Genomic DNA, 18,835 nt, shown 5'->3' with positions numbered 1-18,835 from the left:
AAATGCATTTGTGTATGTTCATAAAAAATATTTGAATCATCTATATTAATAGAATATGTGATACTAATGCTTAATAAATGTTTCTTTCAACCAATAATGTGCATTACAATAATTAGGTGTATTGCGACAGTTATTTTATACAATATTGCAACCATACCAAAATTTATGATGTATAAAATGAAAACAAGATTTAAAAAATTCTTATAAGTTTAGCAATGCTTTAGAAAAGTATTCTTTATAAGCAATTCACTTGTATTCTTTTAAAATAGTAATTTTCAGATCTTGTGGTGAAAAATGTTTAACTATTGAACATGTGGGGGAAAAAAATACTGAAACAGCCAGTTAGGTAAGATAAATTTCTTACAGTAAAATATTTATGTTTTATTCCAGCCTAAATGCATTTTTTTAAAATGAATATTTAATCTTGCTGACTATCCAATTATTTTTCTAAAGTTGAATTGTCATGAGGCTTTTGTTTAACTCTATTAAAACAGATCGAAAATGCGCTGATTTTCAACTACATGTACAGTAGTTTTACCTTCTAAATGAATAATTGCAATGGGATGTTAATAAAGACAATATTTTGTAATAATTTATATTTTTTTTGAAACATGCTATTTATCAAACAGTAACTAAGAAAATAAATGAAGTATATTTATTAGAAAAGTCAAGATTATTAGTATAGTATTAGTCATGCAAAAAAAAAGTTATCAAGTATTATCAATAAGCTTAGTACTTAATAATCACATTAATTAAAAAGTGAAAAGTAAAAAATAATTTAAAAAAAACTTAGCAACAAATTTAGCTTTATATTCATTGTATAAAACTTAGCTTTATTATGAATGTAAAGCTTTTAGATAATTTAGAAGATTTAGTTAAAAACCCTAAAAATGTCATCTTTTACTCTGTTTTGAGTATGGTTCGGTGGCTTTTTAACATAAAATTAGTTTTCTGTGCATGTTTTTCAATTTTGAACTAATGCTTGACAGGTAAAATATGAAACAACTTAGCCCAAGATGATACATAGTTAAAGAATTAATGCAAAATTAATAAAAAAATAATAATTTACAAAGTTTATTAAAATTTTAAAAAATTAAAACATGCAAAGAAAGTAATTCAGTAAAACCCTACTTATGCAAATGCAATGACTAAAAATCTGACCATTCAATAAGTTTAAAAATAAAAGAATCCTTTATTGAGATCTAAAATTCTAAATGTCATACTGATATTTCATAGCTAACATCAGGATCACTTTTCCTTGTTTTGTAATCAGGTACAACATTTGCATTAGGAGCAACAACTTTATAACTAGGAGATAAGTTCTGAGTTAATCTGGAATGTTGACTAACATGAAATCGAGGATGCTGTAAATCACAATCACTTAAGTCCATAGTCTCAGACATTTCCATTGCTTTAACAAAAGATAACGGTCTGTTGCCTGGAGTGCGTGCAAACTCTCCAGAAACACTGCTCTGGCATGAATGATTTGAAGAAGATTGTTGACAATCTACGCAGTTATTTACATACAGTTGCTGGGGCGTATGAGCAATTAACAATTGATGACCATCATAATGTTCTTTGTTAGGACTATTATGAAAACTACTGCAACCTTTCGGAAATGCTTCCAGAACTGAAACATCAGTACACTGCCCTCCAATCATCGTTCTGTTAGCAATTTCTTGCAATTTATCCACTGTCTGGTTTCCTAGACAGCAAGTGTCAGATGCCAGCATCTTCCCACTGCTTGCAGATTCAGGAGACGTAAAAGAAATACCCTCCGGCTTAGAAAACATATCTTTCCGTTTATTGTACACATTAGAATAATAATTGGAGTTAGGTGCACAGGCATCAGCTGAAGTAGCGCCATAATCATACTTCATAAAGGAAGGGTTTTGACTTTGAGAACAATACAGGGTTGGATTTGAAGATTGTCCGGAGGTACAAGCACTCATTCTGGAAACATCCTTTGTAAACGGAGGACTATGAATTGATTGAGCGACTACATAATGAGGAGAAGGTGCATGAAGCCTATTGTGGGGAGGAAGGGATCTTCTTGAGCAGTCAAACCTAATTGGCACAGGCGGTGTTAATGCTCTAGAGCTTCTATTTTTTGAATGAGATTCTGGCCTAGTATAAAGTGATTCACTAAGGCTTAAATGTAAACTCTCACGATTTAAATATGAAGGTGGAGAGCTTTCACAGTCAGTTGAAAGTGTTTGATTCGGTATCATGAAGTCATTTTTGTCAGAATAGGTAAAATGCACGGATGATGCCTGAAATGAATTTTTCAAATAAGAAAAAGTATGAAATCAATTTTTTAAGAATACAAGATTTTTAACACAGATGAATCATTCTAAACTGATTGATAAACTTCCATATTAAGTACTTTTAGTGCTCATATTAGTCATTTTAAGTAAATAGCAAATAAAATTATGGTCTAAAAAATTAAATAAGTAATGAGCTTTCATGTCAAATACTTTTATAACAAATCCATATATTTCAGTATGATTAAAACAATGCGTTATTTTTAGTTGATCTCTGGTCTTAATCCACTAAATAAATTTAAGTCACCTCAGGTGGGAAAGATGTCAAGGTTATTAGTGACTCATGTTAAATGCTTTAATAAAACAAAATAGATAATAGAGGGACTTTCAAACCAGACAAAAGAAGAAAAAAAGAAAAGAGACAAAAAAGTTGAAGATTAAATTCTCATATTAAACACTTAATATAATAAAACACTAAGTTTTCAGTAAAAGGCAAATTTTTTTTAAACTAACTAAAAACAAAAATAAAAACTTTGTCGAGTCAGGCGCCAAGCTTTTATATTATTTACACTTTTTCATAAATTCAAAACGAAATTTTATTGTCATGACTAAAAAATGGAATTAGTGGATAGAGCATAGTGTATTTGAATTGATCTCATTGGGTAATTAATGAAATAATGCTTCTATATATTAAGCTACATTGCTAGAAACATATTCAGGTTATGATAAATTGTTAAAAGTTAATTTTATATGTTCATAACATAGCACATAGTACCTGCTTTGTTCAGAGAATTGAATTTATTACTTGAATTTTTTTTTTTTTTTGCTAGATAATCAATGATAGAACACTAATAAATTTTGAAATACATTATTTAAAAGCTATTCACATAACCACATAATACAGGGTTAATTCTAGACCATAAAAAAGGCAGGAAGCTAAAAACTGAAAAGGGCATAATATCTCCTAAAAAAGGGTCTTGTATTTTACTAACATTTTTGCTTAGCTTTCATGAAAACCAAAACGTATTAAGTTCGTAATTTCACAAATAAAAAAATATTATTTCAAAGAAAAATAGTTTAACATAACAATTCCTCAGTTAAATTTAAACATTTTATAAATTAGTTTTAAAATTAGTGCAGTTCTTGCATTGTGAAAAAGTTGCATGTTGCACTAATAATGTATTAAAAATATCAGGATTTCCAAAATGATAAGTAACTGTAATAATTGTCAAAAAAGTGATCAGAAATTGATTTGGATTTATGATGCAATCATCTTAAATCAAATGCATAAAAAGTAAAATCGAAGAAAGTAAGATAGGAAATTAGCTAGCCACAATATCATAATGAATACGTCAGAATCTAAAAATCCTAGAAGAAGTAGTTGAAAAATGACAGGGATTTACGATAGAGTTGTTGAGCATGCCAAAAAGTTACTCATTCAATTTGAAATATATACTTATCATAGTCATAATGTCTTCATATAATGAGCATGAAGATAAGAAAAAACAAGTAGAAAAAAAGGATTACAAAAATATGCATATTTGTGATGAATTGTGTTAATCCAAATTCAAAATTTGAAATGTTGTAATAACATATTTAAAACATCAGCATTTGAAAAACCACATAGAAAGGGCTGCAAAAGTAATAAAAAATAGTTCGCAAATTACGACACAATCATGTGAAAAAGGCAGAAAAAATGATAAATAACTGCCAAAACAACTATTATTTAAGGAAGTGAAATTAGAATGGAATTGCAAAAATTAAATGCACGAAAAAGTGATACATAAATACTGAATGCTGTAATAACATAATTAAAATATCTTAATTAGAAAAACCATGTGAAATGGGTAAAAACAATGATAAATAACTTCCAGCAAAAATACCAACAAACAATGTGAGATTACAATAGAATTGCCATGAATTGAATTTACAAAAAAAATAATAATTTTTGCATGTTGTAATAATGTACTTAACATAGATCAGAATTTGAAAAACCGTAGGGAATTTGGCTGGAAAATAAAATAAATACCTACTAAAAAATTATTGGAAAAATCACATGGATTTACAAAAAATCAATGCAAATAGACCATTTTGTTTTCTTTTTAAACATATTGGGAAATGCAATCAGGTTCACATTTTAAGTTAGTTCATTCTTTTATTTAATCAATAAAAAATAACATAACAAAGAAAATATTTTTGTACAAATTAACTAGGAAATGTAGTTGCAATTAATAAAAACATAATATTTTGCAATATTTGTGCAAAAAGAGTGAAATTATTTTTTTTTTGAAGAATAAAAATTAAAAGAATCAGAATAAGAAATTTAGAAAAATGAATGTCACATTTCAAATAATTAAAAAAAAAATGTCTTTTAAAGCAATATACTGTCAATATCACAAAAGCAAATACCTTCAGAGAGTTAGAACTCTGACTTTCATGAAAAGTTTGTTCTTTCAGACTTCTTGAAGAGTAACGATTACTTAAAGAATAAAAAGTGCCATCAGATTTAAACCTGGAATGAAAGCAGTTGAGTGAGTACATTGCCTTATTAAATTAAAAAGACACATTACCTCTGCATAGTTTTTTGAAGCTAAAACAGATAATTTTATTTACTAGAAAAACTAAAACAAAGAGACAACTTTTAATATTGGTGAAAATAAATATTAATAGATTAGAATATAAAAAAATAATGCATTTCATGATTAAAAACCAGTACAAGAACTTTATAAGTGATTGATTTTAAACAAATATGACAATACCCAGTAACAGAATTGTCAACTTAAAAAAAAACAAAAAAAAAAAAAAAAAAAAAAAAAAAACAAGACGAGTAAGTGGATTTTTGTGAAGTCACTGCATGTTCTCCTACGAACCGCATAATTAAACCTTATGGTTAATACTAGCATTAGCTTGACCAACACCCGCAAGCATTACTTTCCTTGTTACTAACTTTATATTATTTGGTATTGATCCCATCAAAAGAATAAAAAATTAAGAAGGAAGCTATTTTAGTACAAATTAAGATATTACTCTTATAAGAGAAATCATCCGTTTTAACACACTTTGTTAAAAACAGACTTAATGCATTCTTTTTTACATTCATTAGAAATTTCAATTATATATATTTAAAAAGAATTAACAATCAACATACTCGAATTATAAAATCACTTAACTGGAAGAATGAGTTTTAGGGCTGTATGCAAAGTGTGCCTGGGTCCTCCAATGCATTTAGTGATATAGAAAAAAGTCTGAGAAAATATTTTATGAGGCTGAGGTTCAGAGATTCGGCACAAAAACCTGAAACTCAGGCCTAAAGGCTGAAATTTGGCAAGTTTGCAGTAATTAACATCATTTGTATAATTACCTAAAATATATATATAATAAATGATGCTAAGCTAATTGCTGGAAGCTCTGATGCATCATTTAAAATATACAAACAACAAAATGTCAATGAAAATGTTTGTGAAGAGTAGAAAAATAAAAAAAACTTTTTATAATATTTAAAAATTTAAAAAAAAATAAATAAATAGAAGGCAGGTATATAAACTTCATTTCAATATTTTAGATTTTTAAACCTTTTATTCCTAGATTTGATGACAGATTAATTTGTTGTCCGAACTAGATGTTACTTTACATGCTTTTCATTTACTATTTATGCAAAAACAGATAGTTCTTAATTTTCCTGTTTATGAGTTTCTGCACAAACAATAAAATTTAAAAAAAATTATATTAAAAAAATGTGCAATGTGATAATTATGGTTTAGTTTTTAATTTCTATATATTTAGTCAACTGTTAATGGAAAAGTATATACAGAAAACATACCTAAGAACTTAATGTATTATTAGACAATTTATCACCAAGAAATTATTGATCATGTTACATCGAGTTTCGAAAAATTTGTGAAATTAATTTAAATTTCGAACATTTGTAATAAATGTAAGTTCAAAACTTTTCAATATTATTTTTCTTTTCAGTATCCTTTTTCTTTCTTCATATGTAAAAGCTCTTTTAATCAATTTATTTTATACCCTCGTTAAATAGCTGACCCAATTTTGAGTTTATGGCCCTAGCGTTGTAATTTTGAACCCTATCCAAAAGACAAAGGAGCTTTTGGATCATATGCCCAGAGGTATTGATTTGTCATGGGAACTTGGAGGACTTTGTGACACTAACAGATTTAACATGCACCAGTCAACATAGAAATTCTTCAGCCAGTTGGATTCTAACTCCCATTCTTCCAAAAAAGAGTCCAACGTCCTACCAACCAAGCTTTCCTGGCCCTGTTTTTTAATAATTGGCATAATTGATAACATGAGAAAACATAAGGTCATTTTTTAGAACACAATCAAGTTTCATACATATTAAGTAACCAAAAACACTTAGCACAGTAAAACATTTAAAAAATGATATAACGACAAGAGGATTAAAAATTTGTTAATATATCACACAGTATTTTTATTGCATACCTTGGAAGTGGACTATTACACAAAGTATATAGCATGTTTTTACAGCAGCCTCTTGAATACGGATTTTTATCCTTAGAAAATTTTCCAGTCACCTTAAATAAAAAACAAAAAAATTGCAATACAAAGAATTAAGTTTTTGATAAACATATAGACTGAATTAGTTAATCTAATAATCCAATATGATTTAACAAATGCAATTTTAATCACACTGCAGCAAATTTTTTTTTACAAGAAATAATTGCTTTTGCCTACTTATTGTCAGAATTAAGTTTAGTCATTTTTCAAGTTTGTTAAAGGATATTTTTTAGTTACAGTTTCCATTTTTTTCCCATTCCATAAACATATTTTATTTAGCTTTCTAAAAGCTATTAATAAAAACATTTACTTTTTAAGTGATTTACAAACTATAAAACAAATTCTTCTCACTTTTTAATATAAATTTGTTTAAATTTATCAAATATTTTAATCAAAATTAATATTAGTTACCTTTTTGTACACTGACAAAAAGCCGCATCAGCCAATAGTTTTAAAATTAAAGAAATTTTAAACTTATCAGAACTTGCAAAATTAAATTCACAAAATCATTAAAATACAAAAATTTGTTAATTTTCACAAGTCTTAATAAAATTCATAGAAACTAACAGAAAAAATACAGAGAATTGAAATATCTTTTAAACACTTGCCTGCTCATTTGTTGTCTTTCCTCTGATTATTAACATCAGATGATAGATTGTTAGGCCAAGGATGGGAATAAAGAGAATTATTATTAAAGCAATAATACCAAGGCTATTTAGTAAGTTAAGTAATTAGCAACTGAAGCTTCATATAAATATTTGCCTTATACATTGAATGTTTTCCAGGAGCCAGAGAAAGTGGAGCGTACTCTGAATCATTAATTTACCAACTCATAAAAAGTACAAAAAAAAAAAGTTTAATTGACTAAGTGTAAGAATTCTGTTTTGTTTTCCCTTTATATGTTAAAAAAAATAGATTTAATATAAAGGGAAATGCTTCAATATATATACTTTTATTTGTATTCGAAAATATTAATAAAAATGTGTTGATTATGTGTTTTGATGCAACCTTTTGATTAAAAAAAAATCAAGATGCATTGGAAAATTTAATCTTGGTTATTCAGATGGGTAGCAATAAAGGAAACGAAGGAAATAAAATAAAAATATGACCACCGAAGCTAACGTCTTCAGAGGGTACCTGCCCCGGTAGTCATAAAACAAAACCATTTCTATTGAGGGAGAAGCAAATGCCTAAATTAACTCACTCAGTATCCCAATGGTTTTGTATAGAAGTTCAGGAAAAATCATGAAATACAAATAACCAATTTAGAAAAGAAACTCAAACAAAATCATCAGAAAATAAAAACTCACTTAACCAGGTCAAAACAGCGATTTCCTTTATTGCTACTTTCATACTTTTTTTGAAATTTCTGCTGCTTTTTAACGAGTTTTTTTCAAAGAAGTTTTATCTATTTAGAATTTAAAATTTTTTTTGTTTTCCTTTAGTATTATTCAGATGGGATGGTCAAACTGAATTTTGTGTCAATAGTTCCGAAACTTTTAAAACTAATGAACAGAACATGAGTAAATTTTCTGACTTTGTGAAGTTTTTTTTAAAGGAATTATAATTACTTTTCCTGACAGAATCAAACATTGAAAATAAAATAGTGTCAAATAAAAATTATTGCACCATGTAAAACCTATTTACAGGATTGCACGAAATGTTGGAAACTGAGTACTGTAGTCAACTCTAAAGTTTAAGATTTTACTCCTACTGGCTCCTATTTATAGAAAACATCAAAAGAATAAATTATGTACTAAAGGATACGTCATCAAAGTTGTGAGCCTCTTAATATTATCAAGATGATCTTTCAAATAAAAAGAACAAAGGCATAGAATTGAGATCATATGAATGCTTAACCAGAAAAGGAACAAGAAGAAATAACGATAGTTACGTCGGCCAATGCAATTGTTAACCCAGGGGCAGTGATGATCAAATGTCTAAAATAAATAAATAATGTTTACATCATATAAAACCACTGTAAAAATAAAATTTTACGTAGGCTAAAGTAACATAAATACATATATATTTATATAATTAAGGTACCCATACACTGAAAAGTTCCATAAATCAACAACACCACTCAGCAGATATTGCTAGCCAAAATTTGTATGTTTTGTTTAAATTTTGAGTTTTAGTTTACAACAGTTAGTTTGGGTAAATGAGTGGTCTGCCATTAGGGAGTGGGGTTATCAAATGCAACAAATCAAGTTTTGTAATGTCATGGCTTTAAATTTGCATAGATTTTTTAAATCAGAAATAATCAAACTGTGCTGGCATCAACACCATGTAAATTATGTGAGAGTTTAAATAAAACTGTAACTCGCACTTCGGTGCTTACTGCTATCTAGCTAATTTTTGCTGCTGAAATCAGTTATGTTTCACCTATCATTATGCTTAGCTAGTGTGTTACCTCTTGATGTTCATTATGCACGGGGGTTTTTAACAATAAAGTATTGCTTAAATTATTGCAAGTGCCTGAAGCTTTAATTTAGGTGAAGTTAAGCTGGCCTAAAGCAAATAGAAACAGGTATACTCCTTAGTATAGTCAGTGCGTTCTTATTGTGATTTTATATTTTCAACTTTATAAGTAAAATGTGTAAACAAGTCACAACATTCGAAACATCTCCTTCAAAAACTATTAATAATTAGACAATATTAAGAAACATATCCAAATAAAAAAATCTGCTATAAAATAATTTGAAACTAAAGTATAAGTTAACTATAAACATTTATGGTAGCATTATGAAAAAACTGCTAGCTTTTAAAAGCATTGGATAATACAGTTGAATCTTATTAAAGCAAAGTTCAAAGATAGCAATATTTTCATGTTGTACGATAAGACAGCAAAAGGTATTTCTGATGACTTTCACTAAAGAGCAGTTATATCAAAGAATTTATATTATATCTGTAAAAAAAAAAAGAAAAGAAAATGTATAATTACAACACATGTCTTTTAGCATACAATATTACAACATTATTTAAAACTTGACAGTCATCCATTTGAGTATTTAAAATTGTTGATAATAAGAGCTTCCTGTAAAAAAAAAAAAAAAACTTTTTCTTTTTCTTCCAGCCCAGTACTAGTTAAAATATATTCTGTTTTCTTGCTACTCTCATCCATCTAAATAAAGCAAATCATTCTTAGCAGTTTTCATTCATCTTTTTTCTTTCTTGGCAGGCTTAAACTCATTGATTAGATAAACTGCTTCACTTTGTTTTCAATTCTTAAATACTGTCGTAAGAGAACAAGCAGGAATTCCATATTTTGATTCAATTATTGATTTTTATAAAATCTTATAGCGCATATCATACTACACCATTTGCTTAGTTTTTTCAAATAAAGAAATATTTCCCCTGCTCATTTTTATAACAAGAGCTCCAATACAACTAGAATCAACAACACGCTAGCAATCAAAGGAAGTGCTTATAAAAGAATGATAATCACAATACAAGGTGCGTAGCCAAAGTTTTCAACAAAAAATAAGAACCTTTTTAAGCACTCAAAAAATATTTTTAAGCACTACAGACATTAACAAAATGCAATATAATTTTCGAAGACTTTGCATGATCATGATAAAATAACCAGTTTCTGACAAAGAACTCTTATCTTGATTATATAAACCATTATAAAAAGATCAAGAGGTTTTTTGGTTCGATATCTAAAGGTGGAAAATGAAGCCTGAAATCGAGAATATCTTGCAAAATGCATAGTTGTATATGAGAGTACAAGAATCTCACCAAGCCCAGTTCAGTATATTCATATACGAACCCACAAGTATTTCATCAAAGATGTAAAATGACTGGAGCTTTCATGTGCTAAGGACCGATGGGACGCCGAAATAGATTGTGGTTTAACTTATTGTGAAAATGTTGAATAGAACAATGTGAAAAGCACGCTTTTGAATAATGCATGGCAAAAATCGACAAAGTAAAGAAAGAAAAATCTCATTTTCGAAAAGGGAAAATTAAGCACTTTTTAAAAACATCCATTATAAAAAAGCACCTTTAAGAGCTTTTAAAAAATAAAATCGAAAATAAGCACCTTTAAGCACTTTTTAAAAACACTATGCACTATGCAATAGAATTCCATCATCAGTTGTTTCACTGAGGAAACAACTGATATCACACTTTTTTCACTTTTCCCATGATAATCATCTAGATCAGCACCACTTACAACATTGTCAAAGGCCCATGTCTCTGCACTTGATGACATCACCAACTGTAAATTGAAATTAAATAACTGTGACCACTACCAACCTTTTCTAAAGACAAAGGTACTACCCTGATTTGTTTAGTTCAAGATAGGAAAAGTAACAAACTTGTTTCAAAATCGACAGTAAGAGGGACTTGATTTTATTAGCTGTAATGTCCATTTTAAAGAGGAGAAGCTTGTTTTTATATTTCAATTCAGGGTGTCCAGTGAGAAGACATATTCCAATTCGCTGTAAATCCAAGATTTTTCCGCTATCGTGCAGATGATATTTAATATAGAATTTTATTTAAAAAAAAATACTTTATCATTTAATATTTATAATCAATCAGAGTAAAATCAAAAATTATATTGGTGGACATATACAGTTATATAATAAAATAAATATTATGTGTTTGAAAATAAGACAGGTTTCAGTCTGGATCTTAAAAAGGGCATTATATCCCCCTAAAAAAAGAAAAAAGACATTTTATCTCCCTAAAATAGAACATTCACCACAAAAAGGAACATTGCACAAATATTTGCATTGCTTTTAAGAGACCTAAAATATACAAGTCTATATAGTTTTATCATAAAAAATCTTTTTTTTAAAGAATTAGTTTAATTTAAAAATAATTCAGCAGATATATTAGTGCATTCAATAAATCGGTTTCAAAATTAGCATAATTTTCGCATTTTGAAATTGATGCTTGTTGCAATAGAATATTTTTAAAAAAAACAGGATTTTAAAAACGATGCTAAAATGGCTGAAAAAGCAATAAATAACTGTAACAACTGCTGAAAAAATCATTGGCATTTGATGTGGATTTGAGATTGAATCCTTGCGAATCAAGCGTGAAGGTGATTCCAAAAATACAAAACTCACTAATTATATTATTGTATTAAAAATATTGGGATAGAAAAAAAATTGCACTGCAATAGCAGAAAAGAGAGACTAATGTCAGCTGAAAAAACAATCCTTAAATGACAAAAGATAAAATGCTGTGAACTGAGTTAGTCAAAAAGTGACTCCTCGAGTTAAAAAGGAAAGCTTATCATGATAACATAGTACAAAGAATATCAGACTTTTTGAAAAAACCATGTGAAAAGGGCTGAAAAATTATTAATAACAGTTGAAAAGCGTTGCATTCATCAAGATGAATTTATTATAAAATCTTTACAAATTAAACAAATGAAAAAGTGATAATTCAAATTCAAAATACTTATGCCGTAATGGTATTGTATTAAAAATATCTGAACTTTTTTTTTTAAAAAAAAGGTAAATAACTTGTGAAAGAACAATCATGAAATGACGTGAAATTACAATAGTTACAAATCGTTCCAAATCATAACCTGCCTAATAAATTCATCAAAAAGTGATAACTCAAATTCGAAATTTGTATCTCCTAATAACATAGTACTTAAACATCATAGAATTTTAAAAACTATGCAAAAAGAGTAAAGAAGACAAATAATTTGTGAAAATCTATGTTAAAACGATGGGAAATTACAATGGAAATGCTTGAAACAAATGACTCAAATTCCAAGTCTCAATATCAGTGTATAAAAATATCAGAATCTAAAAAAAAAAAAAAAAAAAAAAAAAGTGAAAGGGGCTGAAAAGTTATAATTTCCAAAAAGCTATCATCAAAATATGAGAAATTACGATAAAATTGTCACAAATTGAACGTTTTAAAAAAGTGATAGCTCAAATTTGAAATTCGCATACCCTTATAATGTATGATATCGTTTCATACATTATATGTGGGAAACTACTAGGGAAACGACAGAGAGAATATTACAAAATACTGCTGAAAATACAATCCGAAACTTCAATATCACTTGGAAGAAATATGGGAGAAAACTTGTCTGTGCCATTCTTAGTGAAGCGCTGCTCATGGATTGAAGTATTAATTGCTTGATGTGCGATTGTTTTAAACCTTTTCCCCGTTTTACTAAAAAATTTTAGAAATTCCTTGATATTTCCAAGAAATTTCCAGAATCAATAAATTCCCTGATAATTCTAGGATTTCCCTATTTTCCCTGTCACTGGACCACCTGCAATTAAACTTTAAAATAATTATTGTTTTTCAAAATATCTTAATGAGGCAATTTTTTTCCTCTTCCTCTTAAGCTAAAATTTGTAAGCCTTTTCATCTGTATAAGTTTTGAGTGAATTGAAAAAAAAAAATAAATAAATACTGCAAATTTCTTTTGAGATCAAAAAGCATAAAATTGATCCATTTTCTTAGCACTGAATAGTTACTTGAATGATGCAATTCTTATATTCTAAAGCTGGTATGCGGCATGAGCATTATTTGTACTAAAAATATAATGCCATTTTAGAATTTTTACTATAAGCATCTAACTTAATTGAAAAAAAGTAAGTAAAAAAGTTTAAAATTCTATCACTATAACGACAAGAACTAGATTATTTTTTAAACACTAATTTAGAACACATCTCATATAATGTTTGCACAAAATTTTATGTTTTTTTAGAAGGTCATATATAAGAAAAGTTATTCTATATAATCACCATTTATAAAATTTATCCTGCAAAAAAATTTTAAATAGATAATTGAATAAGTTAAGTAAACCTATCAACAAAGAAGATAAATTTTTCACAGTACAAATAGTTTTGACAAATAAAATATCTATCAAAAATGATCAAAATCTACTCTTGTAACAAAATTTAAAATTTCCTTATCATAGTTTTTAAAAGTATACAAATTTTTGATTAAGCTTTCATCACCACTATAGCTAATAATAATAATTTCAAAATCCCCCCCCCCCCCCCAGCAGGAACATGCTGTAAGTCATTTTAACAAGCTGCGGATTATTATTTTTATTAGTTCTAAGATGAAGGAAAAGTATATATATATATATATATACACACACATTATTGATAAGGCCAAGAGAGTTGAAACATTTTAGATAATGACCTGAATCAATTGATCAGTTCAGAAGTTCCCAATTTTTTTGGCTACGCAACACTAAATAATAAACCTTCTTTTGGCGGAACCCATACTTTATAAATAAAATTCTATTAAGATAGTTGAGGGCGTTATAACCTATAAAAGACTATTAAAATATTTAGAAGAGTGAAAATATTTCTTCATTTCATCGTTAACAATTTTAAATTAGGTTTTATTTCCAACAGTTAAATTTGCAGTCCTTGTGCTATATTCTTGTCTAGTCTAGTTTAAGTGTTTATACATAAGCTGAAAATGAATAAAATAAACCAAATTATGGTTTACTTCAAAATAAATGTAAAAGAACAGTTGTAAATGTTGAAAATGGTTATTTCAAAAATGGTTTCCGTCATAAAAGAATTTAGTTATTTTATTTTGATTTGAAAAGTGCAATCTGAAATACAAATGCAATATTTTATAAATGTTTATTTGTTCAATATATTATTAGAAACATATTTTCTGTTAAAAAATGCCATTTCCCGTTCATTGACATTTTACTTGAAATAATTTCATAAAGGAAACCTAAAGACTAAATTATAGATTGGATCTAATATAATCAAAGATGGAAAAAGTTACAATTAATTAGAGGTTATAAAAGTAGTATTCCTTGGTTATAAAAAGTACCAACCCCTTTCTCATCATTTGGGAAACGATGGATCAGTAATTATATATATTTCTGGCAAACAGAGCAATTTTTTTTATCTACTTGTCATTTTTATTACACGTAATCACAATAGTAAATGGTAAAGCCTAATCTTTTAAGTTTGTATGCAATGTCTGGTAGCTTAAAGATCACAGACAAGTTTTGAAAGATGTAAGTGCAGCAAAAAGTTTTGTTTCAGGCAAAATTTTGATGAACTTAGCGCAACAGATTTGGTAAGATTTCAATAAAATTGGAAACATACCAATATTAAACCACTTGACTTTGGATCAACAGGACAGATAAAAATCTAATGCTTATATAATTAAAAATATTAATAAACACTGATAAAATAATAAAATTACTACCTCTATGCAATTATCACAAACTCCACAATGGACACATCGAGGAGGACGGTAAAACTGGCATGTTACACACCATTTCAAACGCACTTTTATCCCATTAATTTCAATATCTTTGTAAGTAGGTGAAATACCATCACCCTTCAACTCATCTGGTTGAGCTATAAAATATTTTTTGGATATAATTTAAATTAACATAAAGTTTTATGGACATTTCAAGAGAAAAACAAAATTTGTATAAAAGAAAATATCTAAGAATTACCTTTTGGAATAATACCAGGATTCACAAAAGTGGCCAAAGCAAAATTTATAATCACAAAAAATGTAATTACTCCTTGGAATATAGGAATTCCGATAGAATACACTGACATTAAATATCGGCATCTAAAAAATTTAAAATAAAATCAGTCAAATGTTTTGATTAGCATTTATATAGTCAAGTCTCAATATTACAAATTTCAAGAACACAATTTTTTGATATCACACTAAGTCAAATACATTTTTCTGTGATCCTTAATTTAACAAAATATCTTAGGTCACCAAATTTTTTCCCTTACTTCTTTAAATCTACCTACAATGCCAATGGAGTGTGGCGAAAAAAATCATTGCCAAGACGACACAAAATAATGCAACCCTAAAACAGAACATCTTCACTACCACTATAAATATTAAATACCAATTCAGTAGTAAATAAGACATGTTATCTTGATTCATCAAAAAGTAGCTTTTGATGGAAGAAGGTTGACATCTTTGATAAATTCACTCCATATTAGTGTTTAATACTTAAAGTGATAGTTAAGCAGCAGGAGAAAAAAAAGTCACTATAAATTGAGAAAATTATTCACTGTACGAAAGAGCAAAACTAATTTTGCATATTACATAACTTATATTTTTATTTCTATAACTACTGGATTCAACAAGGAATGCAATGAATATTTGAACATTATTCGGCGTTTGGCTCTTTTGCCAAATATTCGCAAAGTATTATTTGGAAGATTATTTACCAGCAAAGTTTTTTGTGGGAAATTTTCATAGATTTAATAAAGAATAACCTAAAATCATATTTTTAGTATACATTAGAAAAAGTTTTTATGCATATTTGTTTAGTTTGAAACTTGTTAATTTATGTACTGAAAGACACTTGGAAAAGTGAAATTTGAAGAATTGAAACTAGATTACTTGATACAGAGACGTGAGTTTTGTAATGTTGATTTTTTTCCTCTCTTTTTTAATTATACAGGGGTGATTATGAGTCCAACTCAAAAATCCTGAAAAATACTTGATTAAAATCATTAATGTCTTTATAAATTTAAATCATTGATATTTTCACAACATGAAATTCTAAATAAATTATATGCAGCATAATTTAAATTAATAATTATGTTTAAGTTTACTTTTATCTCATCTCTAATCACATTCATTATCCTACCAGAAAAAAATATTTACAAATCAAAGAAATGCATGCCAAGTATAAATTTCAGTTCTAATGTTTCAAATAAAATATACAAGAATTTTCATACATAAGTGTGATTGATGATTACTTGAAACTTTTGCAGGTTGAATTTCCGAAAATTTCCGGATCGCGGTAAGTGAAAAATCCGGAAATCCAGATTTTTTCCGGAGCACAATCATCTCTGATTATATTCAGGAAAGTCAATTTTATCGTTTTTTCAACACTTTATGTTTTACAAATTAAGAACTTTTTTTTTGTTTCATTTTAGCTTATTATTTTTATCTTTCTATTTTGTGCTTGTTAAAAGCAAAGCATGTTAACAAAGCGTTTCTAATATACTTTATTCTCTTATTGTCGCATTATTCTTGTGCAGTATGACAGATAACTAGTAACATAGAAAACGGTGATTCTCAATGTTAGAATTATATTTCAGAACTAAGAAGAAAAAAAATTCAGTTTCTCTTTTGATTTTTTTTAGCTTTATATTTATCAGCAATTTTATTATAGCAGCATTTTCCCAAGAACGCTTCCATGGAACGTTATTCTTTAATGGTAATCTTTTTTTCAATTATAACTTTAGCGTTAAATTTTTCATATAAAAATGAAGATTTTAATTTTTATTTCTATCTAGCTTTTTTTTTCAAAAAATTTATTCTAATAGACATTTAAGGCAAGTAAGATGATTTCTATTAAACTTTAATCTTTAGTTTTTCTTGAAAATATGGTAATTGGAACAGCTTTAAAATTTTCTTTCAAAAATTAAGATCAATTTATTAATTTTTTCATTTTGCTTTTATATTTTTAAAGGCATTTTTATAATATTGTTGCATTTTTAAGAGCGTTTCTGATAGACATTATCTCTTCTGTTGTTTCATGGATAACATTTATGGAAAATATTATAGTTAGCATTAAAGTTTTGTTTACAGAATTACGACTTTTTTTCTATTTCTTTTTTTTTTCCAACTTTACTAAAGTGTTTTTTAATAGCTGCTACTGTTAATTTTTTTGATCTTAAATCTTTTTTGTTATCTTAATATCTTTATTATCTTAAACATTTATAGTAAAGTTTTTTTTCCTTTTACCCCATACCAATAATACAGCTAAGTTTTGATTATTTTTCAATAATGGCAAAACTTATTTCAACAAAAAATATTTATTAATGCTTTTTTTAAAAAAACAAAAAATGCTGCTATTCAGCCAAATCACTATTTGTTACATCCCTAAATTCAACATTGCTTATGTTTATAGAAACACACTCAAACCAATATTCTTCAAGAACCACAGATTGTATATACGTATATAATCACATATATAATGAAACATATATACATACAATAAAAAGAGAACTTATTCTTTCACATACATTACTAACATATCATTTTTAAGTTAAATTTTCATTTGTATGTAAGGATGAAATGAAAAGCAATGTTTAATCATTCTTTTTATCATCTTATAATGCTTATGGAAGAAAAATGCATATTTTTTATTCATTGATACTAAAAGTGTAAAAATATCTCATGATCATACTATATAATAGCTTAATCACTTTTAATTTAGGGTCTTAGTATTATATAAACCAAAAAAAAAGAAAAACTATTTTTTTTCACTTCGATATTTTAAGATATATATAACCCTATTATATATATTTATGTTTCCTTAATAAGAGAGTTGACATCTGTCTATAAGGCAATCCTTGTGCCCCCTGGAACTACATTAAAGAAAAGGGGAATTAACATTAATAAAAATTAACTACTTACGGAAAAGCAAAAAAGATTCCCGTTGCACAAAGCAAAAGAATCCAAGCAACAGAAGCAGGTAATATTCTTGTTATTGGGGTACACTTTCCCATCTTAATAGTTAAAAAAAATTTGCATCGTTCCCCAAGTTAGGAGAATTTAAGTAAGGTTCATTACTACTTGTATCCGAAATGTTATAAAATACAATATCAATTTAAAATACAAAGTATAAAGGACATGGTTGAGATTTTTAAAAAATCTTAGGTTAATTAAAATACGGAATGAGATATTTAAATTAATTCATGTATCGTAGTCTCACAAACAATCTCAACACAGATCTTAAATAATTTATGGAGTCAATCATAAAGTGCATAAATTAACTTAGTGTATTAGCAATTAAGGTTTCAAAATATTATCTATTCCTAAAATGTTTCGTCGTTAAAAGGTTTACACGTTTAAGAAAATCGAGACAGGCTCGACAACTTTTGACATTTTAAGCAAATCTTCATAACAACAATTAGATAGAAGAGTTAAAATCGCAGTGTACTTATAAAGATGTATATAATTATTTTTGAAAATTAGAAATTTATAAATATTTCATTTATATTATAAAAAAGTTATTTTATTATTTTAAGAGTATCTAAAAATTTGAATTGAATAGAAATTTATTTAATTAT

At 27.2% G+C, this 18,835-nt stretch overlaps 1 protein-coding gene across 2 annotated transcripts; it reads right to left on the bottom strand.

Annotated features, from left to right (window-relative positions):
• LOC107456637 (uncharacterized) lies at positions 1 to 18,689 on the bottom strand. 2 transcript variants are annotated; one of them, XM_016074544.4, is made up of 8 exons: positions 18,180 to 18,689; positions 15,232 to 15,353; positions 14,976 to 15,130; positions 8,571 to 8,743; positions 7,412 to 7,514; positions 6,729 to 6,820; positions 4,674 to 4,776; positions 1 to 2,273 (listed from the first exon to the last, which is right to left on the bottom strand). In XM_016074544.4, exons 1-8 carry the CDS (start codon positions 18,269 to 18,271, stop codon positions 1,218 to 1,220), a joined length of 1,896 nt encoding a protein of 631 aa, XP_015930030.1. In that variant the 5' UTR covers positions 18,272 to 18,689; the 3' UTR covers positions 1 to 1,217. The 2 variants fall into 2 exon arrangements, with proteins under 2 accessions (XP_015930030.1, XP_042900783.1); XM_043044849.3 differs by lacking the exons at positions 7,412 to 7,514; positions 8,571 to 8,743 and having other exon boundaries at positions 18,180 to 18,681.
• Between the last annotated feature and the right edge of the window lie 146 nt (positions 18,690 to 18,835).

Source organism: Parasteatoda tepidariorum, chromosome 3 (assembly GCF_982258835.1).
Source record: "Parasteatoda tepidariorum strain Cologne lab strain chromosome 3, Ptep-v5.0, whole genome shotgun sequence".
In the NCBI taxonomy this organism is placed as follows: Eukaryota; Metazoa; Arthropoda; class Arachnida; order Araneae; family Theridiidae; genus Parasteatoda; species Parasteatoda tepidariorum.
Note: the sequence above shows the minus strand (reverse complement) of the source record. Positions and strands in the feature narration are given on the sequence as shown.